We start from the raw sequence: 19,602 nt of genomic DNA, 5'->3' as shown, positions 1-19,602 counted from the left end.
TCTTACCATTTTTTTTTTTTTTTTTTGAGTCATGGCTTTGAAATCCTTATGAATCTATCGCTAAATAATGGTTCGGTGTCAACCTGCATCTCAGATCAGACTCTAGGTCGAGACATCTGTGTTGATTCAATTCAATCTGATTCTTGGAAATCAGTTGGATGAGTGCTGAGGGCCCTGCTAACTACCTGCGGATTCTTTGCTCCAATGGGTGGAGTCCTCAATCAGCCTCATGACCTGAGTGGCTGACATGGCATTGTGTCTGATCTCAAGGGCTGGCACACTTTTGCTATAAAGGGTCAGCTATCAAATATCCTTTGATTTGTGGGCCATATGGTCTTGGTTGCAGCTACTCAACTCTGCTATTGCAGGAAGAGAGGAGTCATAAATAATACATAAACGAACGGAAGTGGCTGTGTTCCAGTCAAGTGTTATTTACAAGAAAGGGTGGACGGTGGGATTTGAATCATAGCTGGCTGACCCTTGGTTTATGCAGGGACTCCTGGAGTTGGGCAGGTCGTAATCACACATGAGGACACCAGTGTGAAGTCCACCCCTGAAGCTGACTCCTGGTGCAGTGGCCCACAGATTCCCCAAAGAGAACATGTGAATTGAGATCAAAACTGCTTTTAACATAAAATAGTCTTTAAAATGGAAAGTGAGCAGATGGTGAGATGGGATCAAGTTGAGGTTGGACTTGAGAGCCAGAGTAAATGGATGTGTGTGTGCTAAGTCAATTCAGTTGTCCAACTCTTTGTGACCCTATGGACTATAGACTGTCAGCCTTCTCCAGGCAAGAATACTGGAGTGGGTTGCCGTGCCCTCTTCCAGGGGATCTTCCTGACCCAGTGATCAAACCCACGTCTCTTATGTCTACCTTCATTGGCAGGCAGGTTCTTTACCACTAGTGCCACCTAGGAAGCAAGGACCTGAATTTTGCAATGAAATGATAGGACCTTAATACGAGATCAATTAAATGTCTGCTATTTTCCTGGGTCTTCAAGTGTGCAATGTAGAACAACTATGTTTAAGGTTTCTTCATCCATTTACTTACTGGAAACTGGAACACTATCTCTTACTCATTACTGCTGACTTGGAATTCAACCTTGTGTTTGAAAACCTCTTAGTTAATATTGTATACTTTTAAAAGAAAAAATATAGTACTCTTGTAAATTAAAAAAAATTTTTCTCCATGAGATGAACTATATATTTAAGTGAAATACATATTTTCTTTACCTAAAAGGGACAGTTGCTAAATGATTTCACATTTATGCTAGTATCATGCTCTAAATATATTGAATTTTTTTGACAGAGAATTCTAGATCTTTTCATGGATATAGATACAGGTACACTTTATTCTTTTTTAAACAATTGAATTATAATTGACCTACAACACTCTGTTAGTTCCTGGTGGTCTGATAGCTATATGCATTGCAAAATAACCACTATGGTAATTCTATTTACCATCTGGCACTACACAAAGTTATTACAATATTATTGACTATATCCCCCCTGCTGTGTATTTCATCCCTATGGTTCATTTATTTTACCACTGAAATTCTGTACCTTTTAATCTCCCTCACCCATTTCACTCATTGCCCCATCCCTCTCTCCTCTGGCAGCTACCTGTTTGTTCTCTATATCTTTGGGTCTGTTCCTATTTGGTTATGTTTGTTCTTCTGTTTTGTTTTTCAGATTTCACATGCAAGTGAAATCATATGGTATTTGTATTTCTCTAACTTATTTCACTTAGCATAATACCCTCTAGGTCCATCTATAATGTTGAAAATGACAATATTTTATTATTTTTTATGGCCAAGTAATATTCTTTTGTGTGTGTGTGTATATGTATATATACACACACAGCCTTTGACTGTGTGGATCACAATAAACTGTGGAAAATTCTGAAAGAGATGGAAATACCAGACCACCTGATCTGCCTCTTGAGAAATTTGTATGCAGGTCAGGAAGCAACAGTTAGAACTGGACATGGAACAACAGACTGGTTCCAAATAGGAAAAGGAGTACGTCAAGGCTGTATATTGTCACCCTGTTTATTTAACTTATGTGCAGAGTACATCATGAGAAACGCTGGACTGGAAGAAACACAAGCTGGAATCAAGATTGCTGGGAGAAATATCAATAACCTCAGATATGCGGATGACACCACCCTTATGGCAGAAAGTGAAGAGGAACTAAAAAGCCTCTTGATGAAGGTGAAAGAGGAGAGTGAAAAAGTTGGCTTAAAACTCAACATTCAGGAAACGAAGATCATGGCATCTGGTCCCCTCACTTCATGGGAACTAGATGGGGAAACAGTGGAAACAGTGTCAGACTTTATTTTTCTGGGCTCCAAAATCACTGCAGATGGTGACTGCAGCCATGAAATTAAAAGACACTTACTCCTTGGAAGGAAAGTTATGACCAACCTAGATAGCATATTCAAAAGCAGAGACATTACTTTGCCAACAAAGATTCGTCTAGTCAAGGCTATGGTTTTTCCTGTGGTCATGTATGGATGTGAGAGTTGGACTGTGAAGAAAACTGAGTGCCGAAGAATTGATGCTTTTGAACTGTGGTGTTGGAGAAGACTCTTGAGAGTCCCTTGGACTGCAAGGAGATCCAACCAGTCCGTTCTGAAGGAGATCAGCCCTGGGATTTCTTTGGAAGGAATGATGCTAAAGCTGAAACTCCAGTACTTTGGCCACCTCATGCTAAGAGTTGACTCATTGGAAAAGACTCTGATGCTGGGAGGGATTGGGGGCAAGAGGAGAAGGGGACGACAGAGGATGAAATGGCTGGATGGCATCATGGACTCGATGGACGTGAGTCTGGGTGAACTCCGGGAGTTGGTGATGGACAGGGAGGCCTGGCGTGCTGCGATTCATGGGGTCGCAAAGAGTCGGACACGACTGAGCAACTGATCTGATTTGATACATATTGTAGTAAATAATATATTTACTATGTTTATATATACAATATATACATACATATTGTAATAAATATGCTCCCCTGGTGGTTCAGATGGTAAAGTGTCCACCTGCAGTGTGGGAGACCCGGGTTTGAGCCCTGGGTTGGGAAGATCCCCTGGAGAAGGAAATTGTAGTAAATAATGCTGCAATAAACACTGAAGTTCATATACTTTTTCCAATTAGTGTTTTTTTTTCTTTAGAAAACTATACAGAACTGGAATTGCTGGACCATATGGTGGTTCAATTTTTAATTTTTTGAGGACCCTCCATACTGTTTTCTATAGTGGCTGTACCAATTCATATCCCCACCAACAGTGTACAAGAGTCCCCTTTTCTTCACATCTTTGCCAACACTGGTTATTTTTGTCCTTTTTAATAGCCATTCTGATAGCTGTGAGGTGACATCTCATTGTGGTTTTGACTTGCATTTCCCTGATGATCAGTGACATTGAGCATCTTTTCATGTGCCTGTTGGTCATCTGTAAGTCTTCTTTGGGGAGAAAAATGTCTTTTCAGTCTTCTGCCTAATTTTAATTGGGTTGTTTATTGAGTTGTATGATATATATATATATATATATATATATATAAATAATATTATATATATATATTTTAGATATTAACCCCTTGTTGGTTATATGATTTGTGAATTTTTTTTCCCATTCACTAGGCTGTCTTTTCACTTTGTTGATGGTTTCCTTTGCTGTGCAAAAGATTTTAAGTTTAATTAGGTTCCCTTTGCTTATTTTTGCCCCTCTCTTCTGGTCTGCAATATCAGCTGAGAGACTTATTGGAGTTCCCCTGTGCATACTTATTTGCTTTTCTCTTGCTGCTTTTAAAATTCTGTCTTTATCTCTAATTTTTGCCATCTTAATTACAGTGTGTCTTGGTGAGGACTTCTTTGGGTTCATCTTGTTTGGGACTCACTGTACTTCTTGGACCTGGATGTCTGTTTTCTTTCCCAGGTTGGAGAAGTTTTCAGCTATTAATATTATTCCTTCAAATGAATTCTCTGCCCCTTTCTTTCTCTTTTCCTTGTGGACTCCTACAATGCCAGTATTAGTATGCTTGATGTTGTCCTAAAGGTATCTTAAACCATACTAACTTAAAAATATTTTATTTGTTTAACTTCGTTGATTTCCACTACTGTCTTCAAGTTTGCTGTTCCGTTCTTCTATATCATCTAATATACTACTCATTACTTCTAGTGTATTAAAAAAATTCAGTTATACAAAAATACTCAAAGTTATACAAGTATACTCAAAGTTACAGTTTTTCCAGGAGTCATGTACAGATATGAGAGCTGGACTATAAAGAAGGCTGAGAGCTGAACAATTGATGCTTTTGAACTGTGGTGTTGGAGAAGACTCTTGAGAGCCCCTTGAACTTCAAGGAGATCCAACCCATCAATCTTAAAGGAAATCAGTCCTGAATATTCACTGGAAGGACTGATGTTGAAGCTGAAGCTCCAATACTTTGGCCACCTGATGTGAAGAGCCAACTTACTGGAAAAGGCCCTGATGCTGGGAAAGATTGAAGGTGGGAGGAGAAGGGGACGACAGAGGATGACATGGTTGCATGGAATCACCGACTCAATGGACATGAGTCTGGGAGACAGTCAAGGACAGGGACGCCTGGTGTGCTGGAGTCCATGGAGTCACAAAGAGCCAGAAAGAACTGGGCAACGGAACAACAACAGCTGTACCCTTCAGTTCTGTTTGATTCTTCCTTATATTTTCTAACTCTCTGTTAAACCTGTTACTGTGTTCATTATCCTGAGCATCTTTATGATTATGACCTTCAACTCTTTATTGGGTAGATTATTTCTACTTCCCTCAGTTCTTCTGAGGTTTTATCTTGTTCCCTTATTTGGAATATATTCCTCTGTCACTTCCTTTTGCTGTACTCTCTGTTTTTATTTCTATGTATGAAGCAGGTCTGAAGTTACACTTCCTGATCTTGGAGGAGCAGCCTTATGTAGATATCCTGTGAGGCCTGGCAGTGCACTCTCCTGCGGTCACCACAGCTGTGTGCTCTAGGGGGGCCTCCCTGTGGGCCATGTGAGCCCTTCTTTTTGTGTGTGGGGGGGTGGCAACTGCTATGCGTGCGCTGGTAGGTGACTGCACTGTGGTCTGCTTGGCTGCCAGGCCCTGTATGGACGCTACTGGTCTGGGCACAGCTAGCTTGTCAACCTAAGGAGAACCAGGAGTCAGGCTGACTGGCTGATGGGCAAGTAAGCCCCTGGTGCTAATGAGCTAGAAGGAGGACTCCAAGATGGCACTCGCTAGCACCAGTGTCTGCACGGTAGAACTAGCTTCCCAAAGTGGCTGCTGCGAGCATCTCTGTTCCCAGAGGGAGTCTCAGCTGCCTCCTGCCTCTCTGAGACGCCCTCTAAGATCAGTAAGTGCTCTGATCCAGGCTCTTTTCAAACTACTGCTTCAGTGCTCAGTCTTGGGATGAGAGTGTGTGTGAGACCCTTAAGAGCAGAGTCCATGTTTCCTACAGCCTTGCAGCTCTCCCAGTGGGGGGGGCTGGTTTTCCTGGTGCTGGGGAGTTGATGTAGGCTCCCTGGGGAGAAGCTCTGCAATTCTGATGATCCTCACATACTGTTCTTATATAATCAATGCTGAGCAAAGATTAAATGCTATGTTTTGCTGGATTTTATCACTGCTAGCTAGATATGTATCTATGACAGAAGTAAAGCAACTCTAGAGGAACATTAGTCAGGTGGTGATAATACAGTTGAAAATTTTAGTATGCAAAAAGTCCTCTGATGCTATAATTTTTTCCTACTTCTTGCGTAGTTTCAAAATACACACTGAGAATGTGGAATGAATTGCAGCTTTTAACCTCTCTATTAACATGCCAGTATACTACAGTATTATAAAAACTGATGAAGGTCAAAGAAATACTGCTTTCTTTTTAGTTAATTTTGATTCATCCACTAGACCAGTCTGATACAATGGCGACTTGAAAGCCTATAACTGTTGATTGAAGGACTTGAACAACTGAGTGCTTCTAATGTGACAAGTGATTATAACCTCAGCCACAAACACAGTTCCTTACTGACAAGTAACAGTTGAGACCGTTAATGGCTTTTCTGTCTTATGACAAAATACAGTGACACATTCAACACTATTTCCTACATGACTGTTAAAATCTGAAAAAAACACAAATGTACTTTTGAAACATGGATATGACAGAATGTCCATGCTGTGTGTTTAAAATGATGTGAAAAGAATAATACAAGTTATCAAGACTTCAAAAATGGTAAGTATAAGATTCCTATAAGAGTCATTAACAATTATACCATGTTTGATCTTTGCTAGACTTGTCAAATTAGGGGTGGCTGAGAATCTTGGTGCAATTTCATTGCGGGTTTTCAGCACAGGCATTCCAGCTGCAGGATTCCAGGATAATTGTTCCAGTGTATTGGCAAGATGCGATGAGTTATACAGTTCAAGCACACCTTGATCAGCACTTGCAGTCTGACTCATCTAAATCATGGCATATTTAAGCTTGTGCATATTTAGAAATAAAACCTATACATACATAAAGGGAAGAATCATAGCTATACATGTTTTTTCATCTTGTTTTCTCATGTGATCACAAAAGTTTGAGTAGTTTTGGGAGGAGGGCAAGTCTGCAAGCCTTTTATGAATTAACTAGAGCAAACTGATATTCCTCCCTTTTCCAATTATTAAATCATCTTCAAGTCCAAAAAATTTCAATAAAGTATTTTTATTTCATTAAAACACTTCTAGAAGGCCATGGGAATCTCAGATGTGCTGTCATGATAGAATTGAGTGACAAATGGTGAGTTTAGTGCTAAGACACAATGTAATTCTTCTGGATGCATTTTAAGAGCAGTGAGAAGTGAAAATCCAACTGAAGTGCAGGTGGGAGATGAGGATATGGCCAGTTATAAAAACCTTGCTTTGACCCCCAAATTAGTCACTGTCTAAAGGAGGTAAACCACAGAACAGAATGGATGAGACCAAGCAGGAGAAGTCTAAATGGGAAATGCTTGACGCAAGTGGATTCAACACTTCTTATTAAATTCATAAATCAGGACTGCTAAACATTGAGGGAAAGGTAAGGAAACAATGATATGAAATGAGTATCTATTCCATGAAGAAATTTTCCGTCAATTTAAAGCATATATTTGAGATTATTTGTAGTAAAAGGAACCTCCCGTTAGCAACAATCCAGATGGAATAGACCTAAGAGGATTCTTTTCTGGAATGGCAATGTCGATATATATGACTTCATGGATAGTTTCTTCAAAATGAGTTTTTAATTAGTTTTATCAAATAATTTTCTTTGACCATAGGACTGATAAAAGCAGTTTTTTCTCTTTAAGGCCCAATAGGGATGCTCACACAGATGGAAGGAATTCATATAACAACCTCCCAAAGCTCTACAGTTCTAAGATTCAGGGACAATACTTTCTTCTCTGAATGTCTCATGAACATAGACAATTATATCAGAGTGGACTGTGGTTTTATTGTGTATGCATGTGCATTTGTTTAAGAAAAGCATCAACATAATAAGTTTCTAATGCCCAAAACAGGTACGCATTTCAATTAGAGATTTCCAAGGTCCGCTAAAGCTATGCGAAGCTAAGTGAAGGACAGGAAAGCCTGGAATGCTGCAGTCCATGGGGTCACAAAGAATCAGACACGACTGAGTCACTGAACAATAACAACCACTGAAGCCATGTGAAAAAGAAAACTGAGGCTTCCTTGGTGGCTCAGTGGGAAAGAATCCACCTCCCACTACAGGAGACACGGGTTTGATCCCTGATTTGGGAAGATCCCACGTACCCTGGAACAACTAAGCCTGTGTACCACAAATACTGAGCCTGTGAGTCAGAGCCTGGGAGCTTTAACTACCGAAGCCTTGGGGCCCTGGAGTCCACAACAAGAGAAGCCGCTGCAGTGAGAAGCCCAGGCACCACAACTAGGGAGTAGCCCTGCCCGCTGCAACTAGAGGAAAGCCCCAGCAACAAAGACCCGCACAGGCAGAAATAAATAAATAAACAAAATCAAAGCCTGTGGTACTTTCCCTGACCTTGCTGCCGCCCCAGGGTAAGCCCTGAAGGCTCAGCCCACAGAAAGCCTCAGGGAAAGACCTCCCCTCCGCCCAGTCCTAAAAAATAAATAAACAAGAGAACCACGTGGTTCCTGCCAACGGAGAAGAGCATTTTACTGCAAGTATAACATTATAGGGTACAATTCAAATCAACCATCTGTACTGTGCAATTATTCCACAAGTCCAGTGGGCTTTCTCTATATTTGATATGGAAAAGTTCAAATCCTAATACTGAACTGTTGATTGAACCTATGTGGAGGTCTCAGGGCGCTTAAACAGAACCCCTGAAACTTCTCTTTTATTGCACAATGATAGTATCTCGAATTAAATGAAATGAGAGAATATCCAAAAGCCTTGAAGTGCATCCTTTAAAGCCTTTAATAACAAAAGAAAACTTATTGGGCGTTTAGATGTAAAGGGAATGAAGTCAAGAAGTAGACCCTTGATAACAAAAGGTTTACCCTGTTAATCTTATTTGATTACATTGAGGGACTTCCAGAAGTCGAAATTTAATTAAGATTAGTGAATGTTTTTGTAAAATTGATAGCTCATGGATATACCAACCCTGTGGCTGGTGAAAATGTGTTTAAGTTACATACAGTAAAATACCACTGGTTCTTAAATCCAACTGGGAACTTACCATTTGTGGTGGTAGCATTCCTTTGACATAACCCCTCTCTCTTTAACCCACTGGCATAAAAGCCCTCCTTCCTCACTTCTTCCATCCCTGGGAAAATCCTACTCAGTATTTAAGACATGATTATTACTTCTTCCAGGAAGTCTTTCATGACAGTCCCTCCTGCTGTCTTTAGATTGGAAAGTATGAGCATGATGACTTGTTAAATGACATAATTTGTCCCAAACACACAGTTGGTGAGGGAAGGTGGTAGTTAAACACTAAGTTTCTTCTGACTCTGTCGCTGTTTTCTCTCCCATCCTCTCTGCATGCCTTGCTATGCAGAACTGAAGAGGCACAGAACAAAGGATGTGGATCCATCATCAACACTTGGATTTGGAGCCACACTGGAACAACCACCACAAAATGCCTTCAGGAATCTGTTGGTTTCTTGCATATGAAAAGTGAAAGTCGCTCAGTCCTGTCTGACTCTTTGTGACCCCAAGAACTATACAGACCATAGAATTCTCCAGGCCTGAATACTAGAGTAGGTAGCCTTTCCCTTTTCCAGGGGATCTTACCAACCCAGAGATTGAAACAGGTCTCCCACACTGTGGGCGGATTCTTTACCAGCTGAGCCACAAGGGAAGTCCAAGAATACTGGAGTGGGTAGCTATCCCTTCTCCAGTGGATCTTCCTGATCCAGGAATCGAACTGGGGTCTCCTGCCTTGCAGGCAGATTCTTTACCAACTGAGCTATGAGGGAAGCCCACATGCAGGTCACTAGATTGGATGCTGGATTGTCAAGCCTACCTTAGCAATATCCCAGGAGTCACCAAGTCATGAGTTATTTGTCAAATCAAAGTTCCTAGTAAGACCAGCTTTCCTGTGGGGTGGGAAGACTGGAAACCATCTGCTGTCTTCTATCTCTTGATGATCAGACACCAATGCTTTCCAGTGACACTCAGCAGTGTTACCCAAAACCAAGGGTCGTCGGGCACACTTGGAACTGTGTCTGTGTGTGTGTGCGTGCATGCTCAGTCACGTCCAGCTCTTTGTGACCCCATGGGCTGTAGCCTGCCAGGCTTCTCTGTCCCTGGGATATCCCAGGCAACAATACTGGAGTGGGTTGTCTTTTCCTTCTCCAGGGGACCTTCCTGACCTAGGGACCGAACCCCTGTCTTCTGTGTCTCCTGCACTCGCAAGCAGATCCTTACCCATGGTGCCACTTGGGAAGCCCTAGACCTGTACCTACCAACACCAGTTGTATGCATTAGGAGGTCACTGCCTGACTTACTTGTCTCCTTTGCTTTTGGAGATGCCGACCAACTTCTCGATGCCCCCGGCGTCCCGTAAGGCCTTGGCGTTCTCCATGTTCTTGGTGATGACCTCGTGAAGGGTGCAGCACACGGCTGTCACCGTGTCGTCCGACATGGCCTTGCTCGCTGCACTGTTGCTGTTGTTCCCGCCTGGAAGCCGGTGCACCAGGTCTCGCATGGCGTACTTGCCTTCGGAAAAGAAGACGAAGGAAGAGTTGAAATGTGGTCAGAACAGAGGAGGTGGGGACTGGGGTGAAAAGGAGAAGACAAGAGGCCACGTTAACACAACGTTGCCTGTTCTCGTCACTGATGATTCTCTACACAGGTACTGTGGGCACATACACGGACAAAACACGGTGAATCGTGGCTTGTAGTGCTGGATAGACCTAGGACTGACTCTCTGGACAAGTTATTTCAGGCCTCCGAGCCTCAGCTTTTCAAATCATGAAGCAAGAATTACAGTATACCTACCCTTACTAGGTTGTTGCAAAGATTAAACGAGTAAATGTGTGGGAAGCATTGAATACATGGCGACGACCCTGGACTCAGGACTCAGTAGAGGTTAGTTATCAGTGGGTTCCTGCTTGTTACTCAAAGCAGTCAGAAAACATATGGTAACTCTGATACAACCTCAAAAATCCCCTGATGGGAGCTATGTGGGCAACTGTATTATTTAACAAATAAGAGCCAAAGCCCCAGAATGTATATATATATATATATATGAAATCTGCATTCTGGTCCTATAAAGGAAAGAGAAACATTCAAAGCAGGAGAGGGAAACTTTACAAATAATATATGAAATGAGGTGTCCTCTGAACTAGGGCTACTGGATGAACTGCTTGTCTCTCTGATGGGGTTTAACTGAATGGTTCTATCATATAACATTTACTAATTTGATACGTTTTACTTCCTGTGAAAAAAATAAGATAACATGCAACTTTGTTTTCTTAATTCACTTTATCATTATCAATCATGCTCCCCCCAACGACAGAGGTACTTATAATGACACGTTTAAGGAGTACTTTTAGTTTACAAAGTCATTTAGGTGTTACCAATAACCCTGAAGACAATTAATTCATCCCACCTGCAGGTTCCAATCCTGTCCTGTTGATTTACTTTTGGAACCAAGTACAGGAGTGGCTGCAGCAAAGTTGGCTCTTCTTAAATTTTCAGATTGGGTGGAATTGGCATGTGTTCAAAGTTAAACTCCTGCCTTGTCTCCCACCCCCTAGTCAGACATATTTAGGTGGCTCCTAAAACCCATTTGGAATATTCTTCCTCCTTACAGGTCTCTAAAGGATGACTTCTTTTGCTATTTAAGTCTCTAGCACATGGAGCTTGGGGGCAGAAAATGGAACCCCATGGGAGGAGGCAATGATATCTTAATTCCCAGCAGTAATAAATAAAACATAGGACTTCATAATTTTAGTATCAGCTTTTGTCCTATGTTTAGGCAGCTTATTTTAGCTTGAACATTAAAAAAAAAATTGCTGAAGTCTAAATTACTGAAATAGGCAAGTGTCTTCATTCAATTGACGACAGCTGAGACATGTCTGACAGGAACTCTTTGCCTGAAAACCCCCCAAATGCAGCATATTTATTTTCCAATGACAGCACTTAAAACAGGCTGGAGAAGATCCTTGGTACGAGATACTCCTCTGAGCATCTTGCTTTGTCTGTTTATCATTAAACTGCACTCACCTCTGGCTGCGAGTTTAATTCTGCTGAGCTCAGCATGACTTTATCATTAACCCCCACAATTCACTGTCAAACAAACTTGATTTACAAAAGTGTGAAGATGGGCGGGTTCTTTTCCTTTATCATGGAAGTGATGGAGAGAGGAGACGACAAACTCGGTTCTTGTGCATACAGGGGCATTCCCACTCCTGAATGAATATGGAAGGCTGGTTCTGTGACCTTGGACATTACCAAGGTTGAAAGAAAACCAAGGAGAGGAAGAGGATTTGACTAGAGCATTTTTTTTAAAGTGTATATAGTGGGCATGCATGTTCAGTCCTGTCCGACTCTCTGTGACCCCATGGACCACAGCCCGCCAGACCCCTCTGTCCATGGGATTCTCCAGGCAAGAATACTGGAGCGGGCTGCCATTTCCTCCTCCCGGGAATCTTTCTGACCCAGGGATTGAACCTGCGTCTCCTGCATTGACAGGCAGATTCTTTACCACTGAGCCACCTGGGAATGCCTTAGTTTATATTATTATCATTTAAAAAATTACTTCAGGCAGGAAGTATGGTTTCATCTTATACAGTTTCCCAGTCTGTGAGCTCTGAATGAGAAGCAAGGTCCTCACTGTATTCAAGTGGCAGAAACTGCTAGTCTCCCCAACATAAAGGTCATTGTGTCTTGCTCAAATTCTCAACAGAAATGAATCCTTGGGTCAGTTCTTCAAAGTTAGCCTCTCATGAAAATAACTTTATCTCTGACTTTTGCAATATTGATATGAGATGACTGTTGGACGTATCACCATTATGTAAAAAAAACACACAAACTGCTGTTTCTATTAGTGAGATACTAACTGCAGCCTTGTAACTTCGCTTCCCTTCCTCCTCACACAGGTGTGTGTGGGCACCTGTGTTTGTAAATTAGGAGTAAAAACTAGTTTCTCTGTTTCTTTGTGGGGGCTTCTGTTTAGAGTTGGGCATATTGAGGTGTGTGGATGGACTCAGGAGACCTGACAAAGTGTGCTGCCCCAGAAGGGCACTCCCTGAGAACTTCACGATGGGCAACAGAGCTTTGTTCTCGCCGAGTCTGCCTATTTCTTGATTATTTGTTTTTAACTGTATTTCAGGACTAAGTCTATTTCTGGGATTGATTTGTGCACTACCATTGGTTTCCCTTGGAGAAGGAAATGGCAACCCACTCCAGTATTCTTGCCTGGAGAATCCCAGGGACAGAGGAGCCTAGTGGGCTGCCGTCTATGGGGTCGCACAGACTCAGACACGACTGAAGCGACTTAGCAGCAGCAGCAGCAGCAGCATTGGTTTCCCTGGGGATGGCGGCAATGTTGAGTAGTGAGTGGCTTTATGGTCTAACCACCTGTGCTCCTGAATCCGTTCCTAAACTGACTGTCCATCACTGTGGATCACTGATACAGTTCTCTGTTTTTTTTTTTTTTTAATTTATTTATTTTAATTGGAGGCTAATTACTTTACAATATTGTAGTGGTTTTTGCCATACATTGACATGAATCAACCATGGGTGTACATGTGTTCCCCATTCTGAACCCCTCTCCCATTCCATCCCTCTGGGTCATCCCAGTGCACCAGCCCTGAGCACCCTGTCTCATGCATTGAACCTGGACTGGTGATCTGTTTCACATATACTAATATACATGTTTCAATGCTATTCTCTCAGATCATCCCACCCTCGCCTTCTCCCACAGAGTCCAAAAGACTGTTCTATACATCTGTGTCTCTTTTGCTGTCTCGCATACAGGGTTATCATTACCAACTTGATACAGTCCTCTGTTACAGCTGATCTTTGTGACCATGGTAACTCAAATCTCTCATACCAGCATTAGAGTTATGCTCGTGCTAAGCTGCTTCAGTTGTGTCCATCTCTGTGCAACTCCATGGACTGCAGCCCACCAGGTTCCTCTGTCTGTGCGATTCTCCAGGCAAGAATACTGGAGTGGGTTGCCTTGCCCTCCTCCAAGGGATCTTCCCAACCAGGGATCAAACCTGTGTCTCTTACATCTACTTGCACCGGCAGGCGGCTTCTTTACCACTAGCGCCACCTCGGAAGCCCAACATTAGAGGAAAGATGTTTTAAGAAAAAGTCAGCTGAGAACAGCCCTAGATCAGGAACATGACAACTCTTTTGTCTATGAGGTTTTAGTATCTCTTTGACATCCTTCTTTCTAGCACCACTAAACCTGACCTGTGAGTTTTTGCTGAGTTATTCTAAATTAGTATTTTTCTTCCATTTTTTATGGTGGTAAAATACACATAATAAAATTTACAATCTTTTCCATTTTTACATGTACAGTTCAGTGATTCTGAGTAAATTCATACTGTTTTGCAAACATCACCACCGTGTATCTCCAGAGCTCTTCATCTTGCAAAACTAAAATTCTTTTAAACTCTACTTAACCTTTAAACAATAACTCCCCATCCCTCCATCCACTAACAACCAACATTCTACTTTCTATCTCTATGATTCTGACAACTCTTTTTGTTGCTGTTCAGTTGCCAAGTCGTGTCCTTGTGACCCCGTGGACTACATGGCGCCAGGCTAGCCTTCCTTCACTATCTCCCGGAGTTTCTTCAAACTCATGTCCATTGAGTTGACAACTCGAAGTATCTTATATAAGTGGAATCATCCCGTGTGTCTTTATTCTCCACAGCATAATGTTTTCCAGTGTCATTGGTATTGTAGAATATATCAGAATTTCCTTTTAAAAAGTCTGGGTGTTATTCCATTGTATGCATATACTGTGTTCTGTTGATCCATCCATCTACTCGTGGACGCTGGGCTTGCTTCTTTATTTCCGTTATTGTGAACGATGCTACTATGAGCGGAGGTATAAAAATATCCTTTCTCTTTCAGTCTATGTGTCTTTGGATCTAAAGTGAGTCTCTTGTAGACAGCACGTAGTTGGATCATAGCTTTTTTTGCTTTCCATTCTGCCAATCTGTCTTTGAATTGGAGAGTTTAACCCTTTTGTATTTAAAATAATTATTGTAAGGAGGGGGGAACTTAACGTGTGTTGTTTTTCTATTTTTTTCCTACATGCCTTCTAGGTTTCTTGGTCCCTCATTTCCCAAATTATGCTCTTCAGTGGTTTTTTTTTTTTTGCAGTGAAATGTTTTAAGCCCTTTTGCATTTCCTTTGGTTTATATTTTGTTTCTTTGTGGTTACCATGTGGACTACATATAATATCCTAAAATTATAACAGCCTAATTTAAATTTATACTAATTTAACTTCAATAATGTACAAAAACCCTGCTTGTTTATAGCTCCACCCCAACACTTTCAGTTACAAAACTATACAAATATATACAAACTATACTTTCAGATACAAATCTATATCTTTACATGTGTCCAAAAATATAAAATGATCGTTGTTTTCTCAATGCATCACTTTCATAAAGTATAGGGAAAATAAAACATGGAGTTTTAAGCCAAAGGTACAAGAATACTAGCTTTTAGACCAATAATTTTTAAAAATGCATTATTTTCTTGAATCATGTAAAAAACAAAAAGTGCAGTTGCAACTGGTTTTACAATAATACTAAGCTACTAGAATCATCCGGTGTTGTAAAGTCTTTGTCTAACAATTCTGCCATTTGGTCTTTCTCAGGGAAGGTTCTGTTGGTTCATTTATTTTTTTCCCCTTGAAATGGGCTCTACTTCCTGACTTCTTTGTATCCACTGTGCTTTTGTGGTTGTTGTTCAAAACTGGACATTGCAACCCTGAAAATCAGATTCTTCCCCTTCCTGAGGTTTGCTGGCTTTTGTTTTTTTAATTGTAGGATGTCTGTTTGCTGAGGTGTCAACCTTAGGTCTCAGGTCTTTTCTGAACCTGTACCCTTCCCTGGGCATGCATGGTGACTTTCTAATTTCCTCCACATAGGCATTGGCTTTGGAATGTCTTACTATCTGACTCCCAAAGGGGGAAAAAGACAGCAATGAAGGGGGTGGGAAGGGCACCAACCCTTTAACTCCCTGGAAGCCACTTGAGCTGGAAAGTGAGGGGTGTTCAACAATTGGGGGTGCACAACAACAGCTGCCTCTGTGTCTATGACTCCATGATCAGTAACAGTGATCCAAACACGGATCCCCCAATATCTGGAGGACAGAGTCTTTGCTGCCCACCCTAGCCCCCACCAGCCGCATACAAGCTGCTCCATGAACACATGTAACAGCTTCCTGCTGAGGGCTGGAGATAAGAAAAGGGTAGCTGCTACTCTGCTAAGAGCTGACAGTGACCAAAAATAACCATAATCTACCATCCAAGCTTTCCTCTGACGCTTGCAAGCCTTCATCAGACTCCAGAGTTCCAAAATAGTTACACTGGACAGATTCTGCCAGTGAGATTGCTGTCTGTGTGGGGGTACAGAATCCTGCTACCCACTATCTCCCAGAATCTTCTCTCTGCTCTGAATTTACATTGCTCAGGGGCTGAAGATGTGAACGCGAGTCACTGGTTTCCCTGTGACTGTGTGTCTACAGGTTTAATGTGAAAAGAGAAAGGAAAATTATTAGTCCTGACTAAGGATCAGCAGGACAATACTCTGTGGGTGGTCACAGCTATGTCTGCAATGCACACAGCTAGCTCCTCTTTCTCCTTCCTTTCTTGGAAAGGACCTTTTCTTGTTTGGAGCTTAATGTTTCCTAAAAATCTGCCACTTTGAAGACATCTAATATAAACAGTTTATTATGAAAAGGGAGAAAGCAAATGTAAAACATCTCTACTTTAAATCTGGCTTATGTGGTTTTTCAGACCAAAGAGGTGAGGCATTCAAGATGGCATAGTTGGGTTATTGAAAAAGTCTACACACTTGTTTACACAGGAAAGTTCTGAACCAAGCTGCAGTTATTTTCTGTGTTTAGGCACTAAGAACTTATATCTTTGTCTCCTGATAGCTCTCTTTGAAATTGCCTTCCCCAAATCTGCACCCCATAGTCAAACTAATAAAACTTTTAAAAAATGTATTTTATATCTAAACCATCTCTGGCATGTCCCAGAGTGCCGCTGGGTAACATCAAAGAGCTTTCTTCATCATCTTATGAGATAGGGGATGCTAGAAATAATTAGGTACTTTTGGCATTCTGTAAGTTTTTATTTGGCTTATTACTATTGTAAGAGCTGTCCTATTTATAAAGCCTTCAGTTAAAAAAAAAAAAAAAAAAAAAGAAGACCTGGCAAATGAAAAAAAGAGAAACTCAACCTCCTCAAGGATGACATGTCTTATAAAGATGCTTCAGCAGTTATGAACCTTTCAGTTTGGTTAGAGGCATGCTCCCTTTCATGTTAAAGAATGGCACGATCATGGCCAATGAGTTATTAGAAGAAATATTCTATTTCTAGGTTTAAAAGGCCCTTTTGCATTGGTAGGAATCCTAATACTCTTCGTGGGACAAGTTAAAAGATCCTGGAGAGTTTTCAGTGCCCTCACTGTCTGTAATACATACTTATTCTAATGGGAGTCACTGACTAGCTTTTTCATTTTTTGTTTTTTGGGGTTTTTTTTGGGGGGGATGTAGCAAATTTTTACTATCCTTTCATATCATGTGTTACAAATCAACATCAAAAAATGACTCTCCAAATAAACATAGTTAAAAGTCATGAAGAAGAAATTCATGGAAGAATTTAAAAGTTCAGTCTTCTAATAACCAAAGAAACGCATTAAAATGACCCTCTTTCCTAAGAGTTCTCGTCACAAGGAAAAAACACTCCAATATTTTGGCCACCTGATGTGAAGAGCTGACTCACTGGAAAAGACCCTGATGCTGGGAAAGATTGAGGGCATGAGAAGAAGGGGACGACAGAGGATGAGATGGTTGGATGGCATCACTGACTTGATGGACATGAGTTTGAGTAATCTCCGGGAGTTGGTGACGGACTGGGAAGCCTGGTGTGCTGCAGTCCATGGGGTTGCAAACAATCAGATACAACCGAGCAACTGAACTGAAATGATATTATATTTGTATTTCATTAATGTTGTATCTGACCCTGATGCTGGGAAAGATTGAAGGCAAAACGAGAAGTGGGTGGCAGAGAATGAGATGGTTAGATGGCATCATTAACTCAATGGACAGGAATTTGAGCAAACTCTGGGAGATAGTGAAGGACAGAGGAGCCTGGCATGCTGCACTCCAGGGAGTTGCAAAGAGCTGGACATGACTTAGCAACTGAGCAACAACAATGTTGTAGCTATATGAGATGATAGATATTCACCAGACCCACGGACTGGCTAACTTCTTATAATACTAAACTTGTCTCGAGTCTGATATTGTTGGTTGTGATGAGAAAATAATCAGAGCAACTTGGCCTTGTCATCAGCAAGTGGTTTCTGATTTTCTCTCACGCTCTCCTAAAGACCCTGCCAGAGCCACAGATCAGTAACTGGGTCTCTTAGAAGAAACATCAAAAGAGCCTGATCAAAGAACTCTAACGGGTACCATTAACACTTGACACAATGGAAAACAGGCCCTTGGTTACAGACACTCCTGTAAAGCTGACAGACTCACAACAAATGAACATCTTTCAGACTACCAAGAGATAGAATCAGGGTTCCAGAACTCATCCACTTTGAGAATTTGGACTCCAGACTAACCCAAGATCAAGAGAACAAGGACTAATTACCTAGACTAAATGAAACAAATTTAGTTGTGGTTAATGTCTTCCATTTTGAACCAGGGTTTTTTATAAAATCCTTCTTCTTTCTGGCTCCTTGGTTTTTCTGCTTGATTTAACAGGTTATGCTTATAAAAAACTAGGTGAAATTCTCTTTTAATGGAATCTCTTCTAATTAATTCTTCAAAATTCAGGAAAAAAAAATCTCTTAAAAATTTTAATACACAATAAGCTATCAGGAAAAGGTAGTAATAATAATAATCCCTTTAGTATAACAATATATGTTGAGTGGTCCTGTCTGTACCACTGAAAATAATAGTTAAATAATATAAAAAATGCCCCATGTCTAATCAGTTTAACTTCTTTGACTACAAGTTTTTATAGACTGAATGAGAATCTGTCCTCCTTTCTACTAGAACGTAACTGAAAAAAAAAAAAAAACAAATGTATATCTATGACCATACCATAGATGTCATGTATAAAGGCAGATACAACTTAATTAGGCATGCTGCTGCTGCTGCTAAGTCACTTCAGTCGTGTCTGACTCTGTGTGACCCCACAGACATCAGCCCACCAGGCTCCCCCATCCCTGGGATTCTCCAGGCAAGAACACTGGAGTGGGTTGCCATTTCCTTCTCCAATGCATGAAAGTGAAAAGTGAAAGGGAAGTCACTTAGTCGTGTCCAACTCTTCATGACTCCATGGACTGCACCTAGCAGGCTCCTCTGTCCATGGGATTTGCCAGGCAAGAGATCTGGAGTGGGGTGCCATCACCTTCTCTGTAATTAGGCATGACAAGTCCTTAAAAACAAGCAGATTTCATATATGGGACTGATGTCTACAGTATCCTCCTAGGACACTGGCTTGGCTTGCGTCACATGGCTTAAGGTATCCTAGCCCTACAGTCAACACAGCCAGGAGCACTGGACACTTGGAGCTTATGGAGATGGAATAATCCTTGAGTTAGAGGTGATGGAGGAGGAGACTGGTAGAAGTGCCTTGGCCAGCGCTGGGTCACAGACCCCAGTAGGCGAGGAGAAAGGAAAGAAAAGATTTCTGCTACATAAAGGAAACAAGGAGGAGAAAGGAAAGAAAAGATTTCTGCTACATAAAGGAAATAAGATTATAGACCTCAGATCTACAAACAAAACAAAAGTTAACTTAAGATTTATCATCACATAGGTCATGAGATGGTTGGATGGAATCACCAACTCAATGGACATGAGTTTGAGTAAACTCTGGGAGTTGGTGATGGACAGGGAGGCCTGGCGTGCTGCGGTCCAT

The 19,602-nt window shown here is 41.3% G+C and overlaps 1 protein-coding gene across 5 annotated transcripts in view; it reads right to left on the bottom strand.

The window, feature by feature from the left end:
* Positions 1 to 19,602, bottom strand: part of CTNND2 (catenin delta 2) — a 1,111,183-nt gene that overhangs the window by 42,163 nt on the left and 1,049,418 nt on the right. For all 5 annotated transcript variants that reach the window (XM_070774843.1, XM_070774845.1, XM_070774847.1 and 2 more), the window contains one exon: positions 9,974 to 10,184. In XM_070774843.1, coding sequence (XP_070630944.1) covers positions 9,974 to 10,184 — 211 coding nt within the window. The remainder of the gene's footprint in view (positions 1 to 9,973; positions 10,185 to 19,602) is intronic.

This window comes from Bos indicus, chromosome 20, assembly GCF_029378745.1.
Source record: "Bos indicus isolate NIAB-ARS_2022 breed Sahiwal x Tharparkar chromosome 20, NIAB-ARS_B.indTharparkar_mat_pri_1.0, whole genome shotgun sequence".
NCBI lineage: Eukaryota > Metazoa > Chordata > Mammalia > Artiodactyla > Bovidae > Bos > Bos indicus.
The sequence above is the reverse complement of the archived record's forward strand: the minus strand, read 5'-3'. Positions and strand labels throughout refer to the sequence as shown.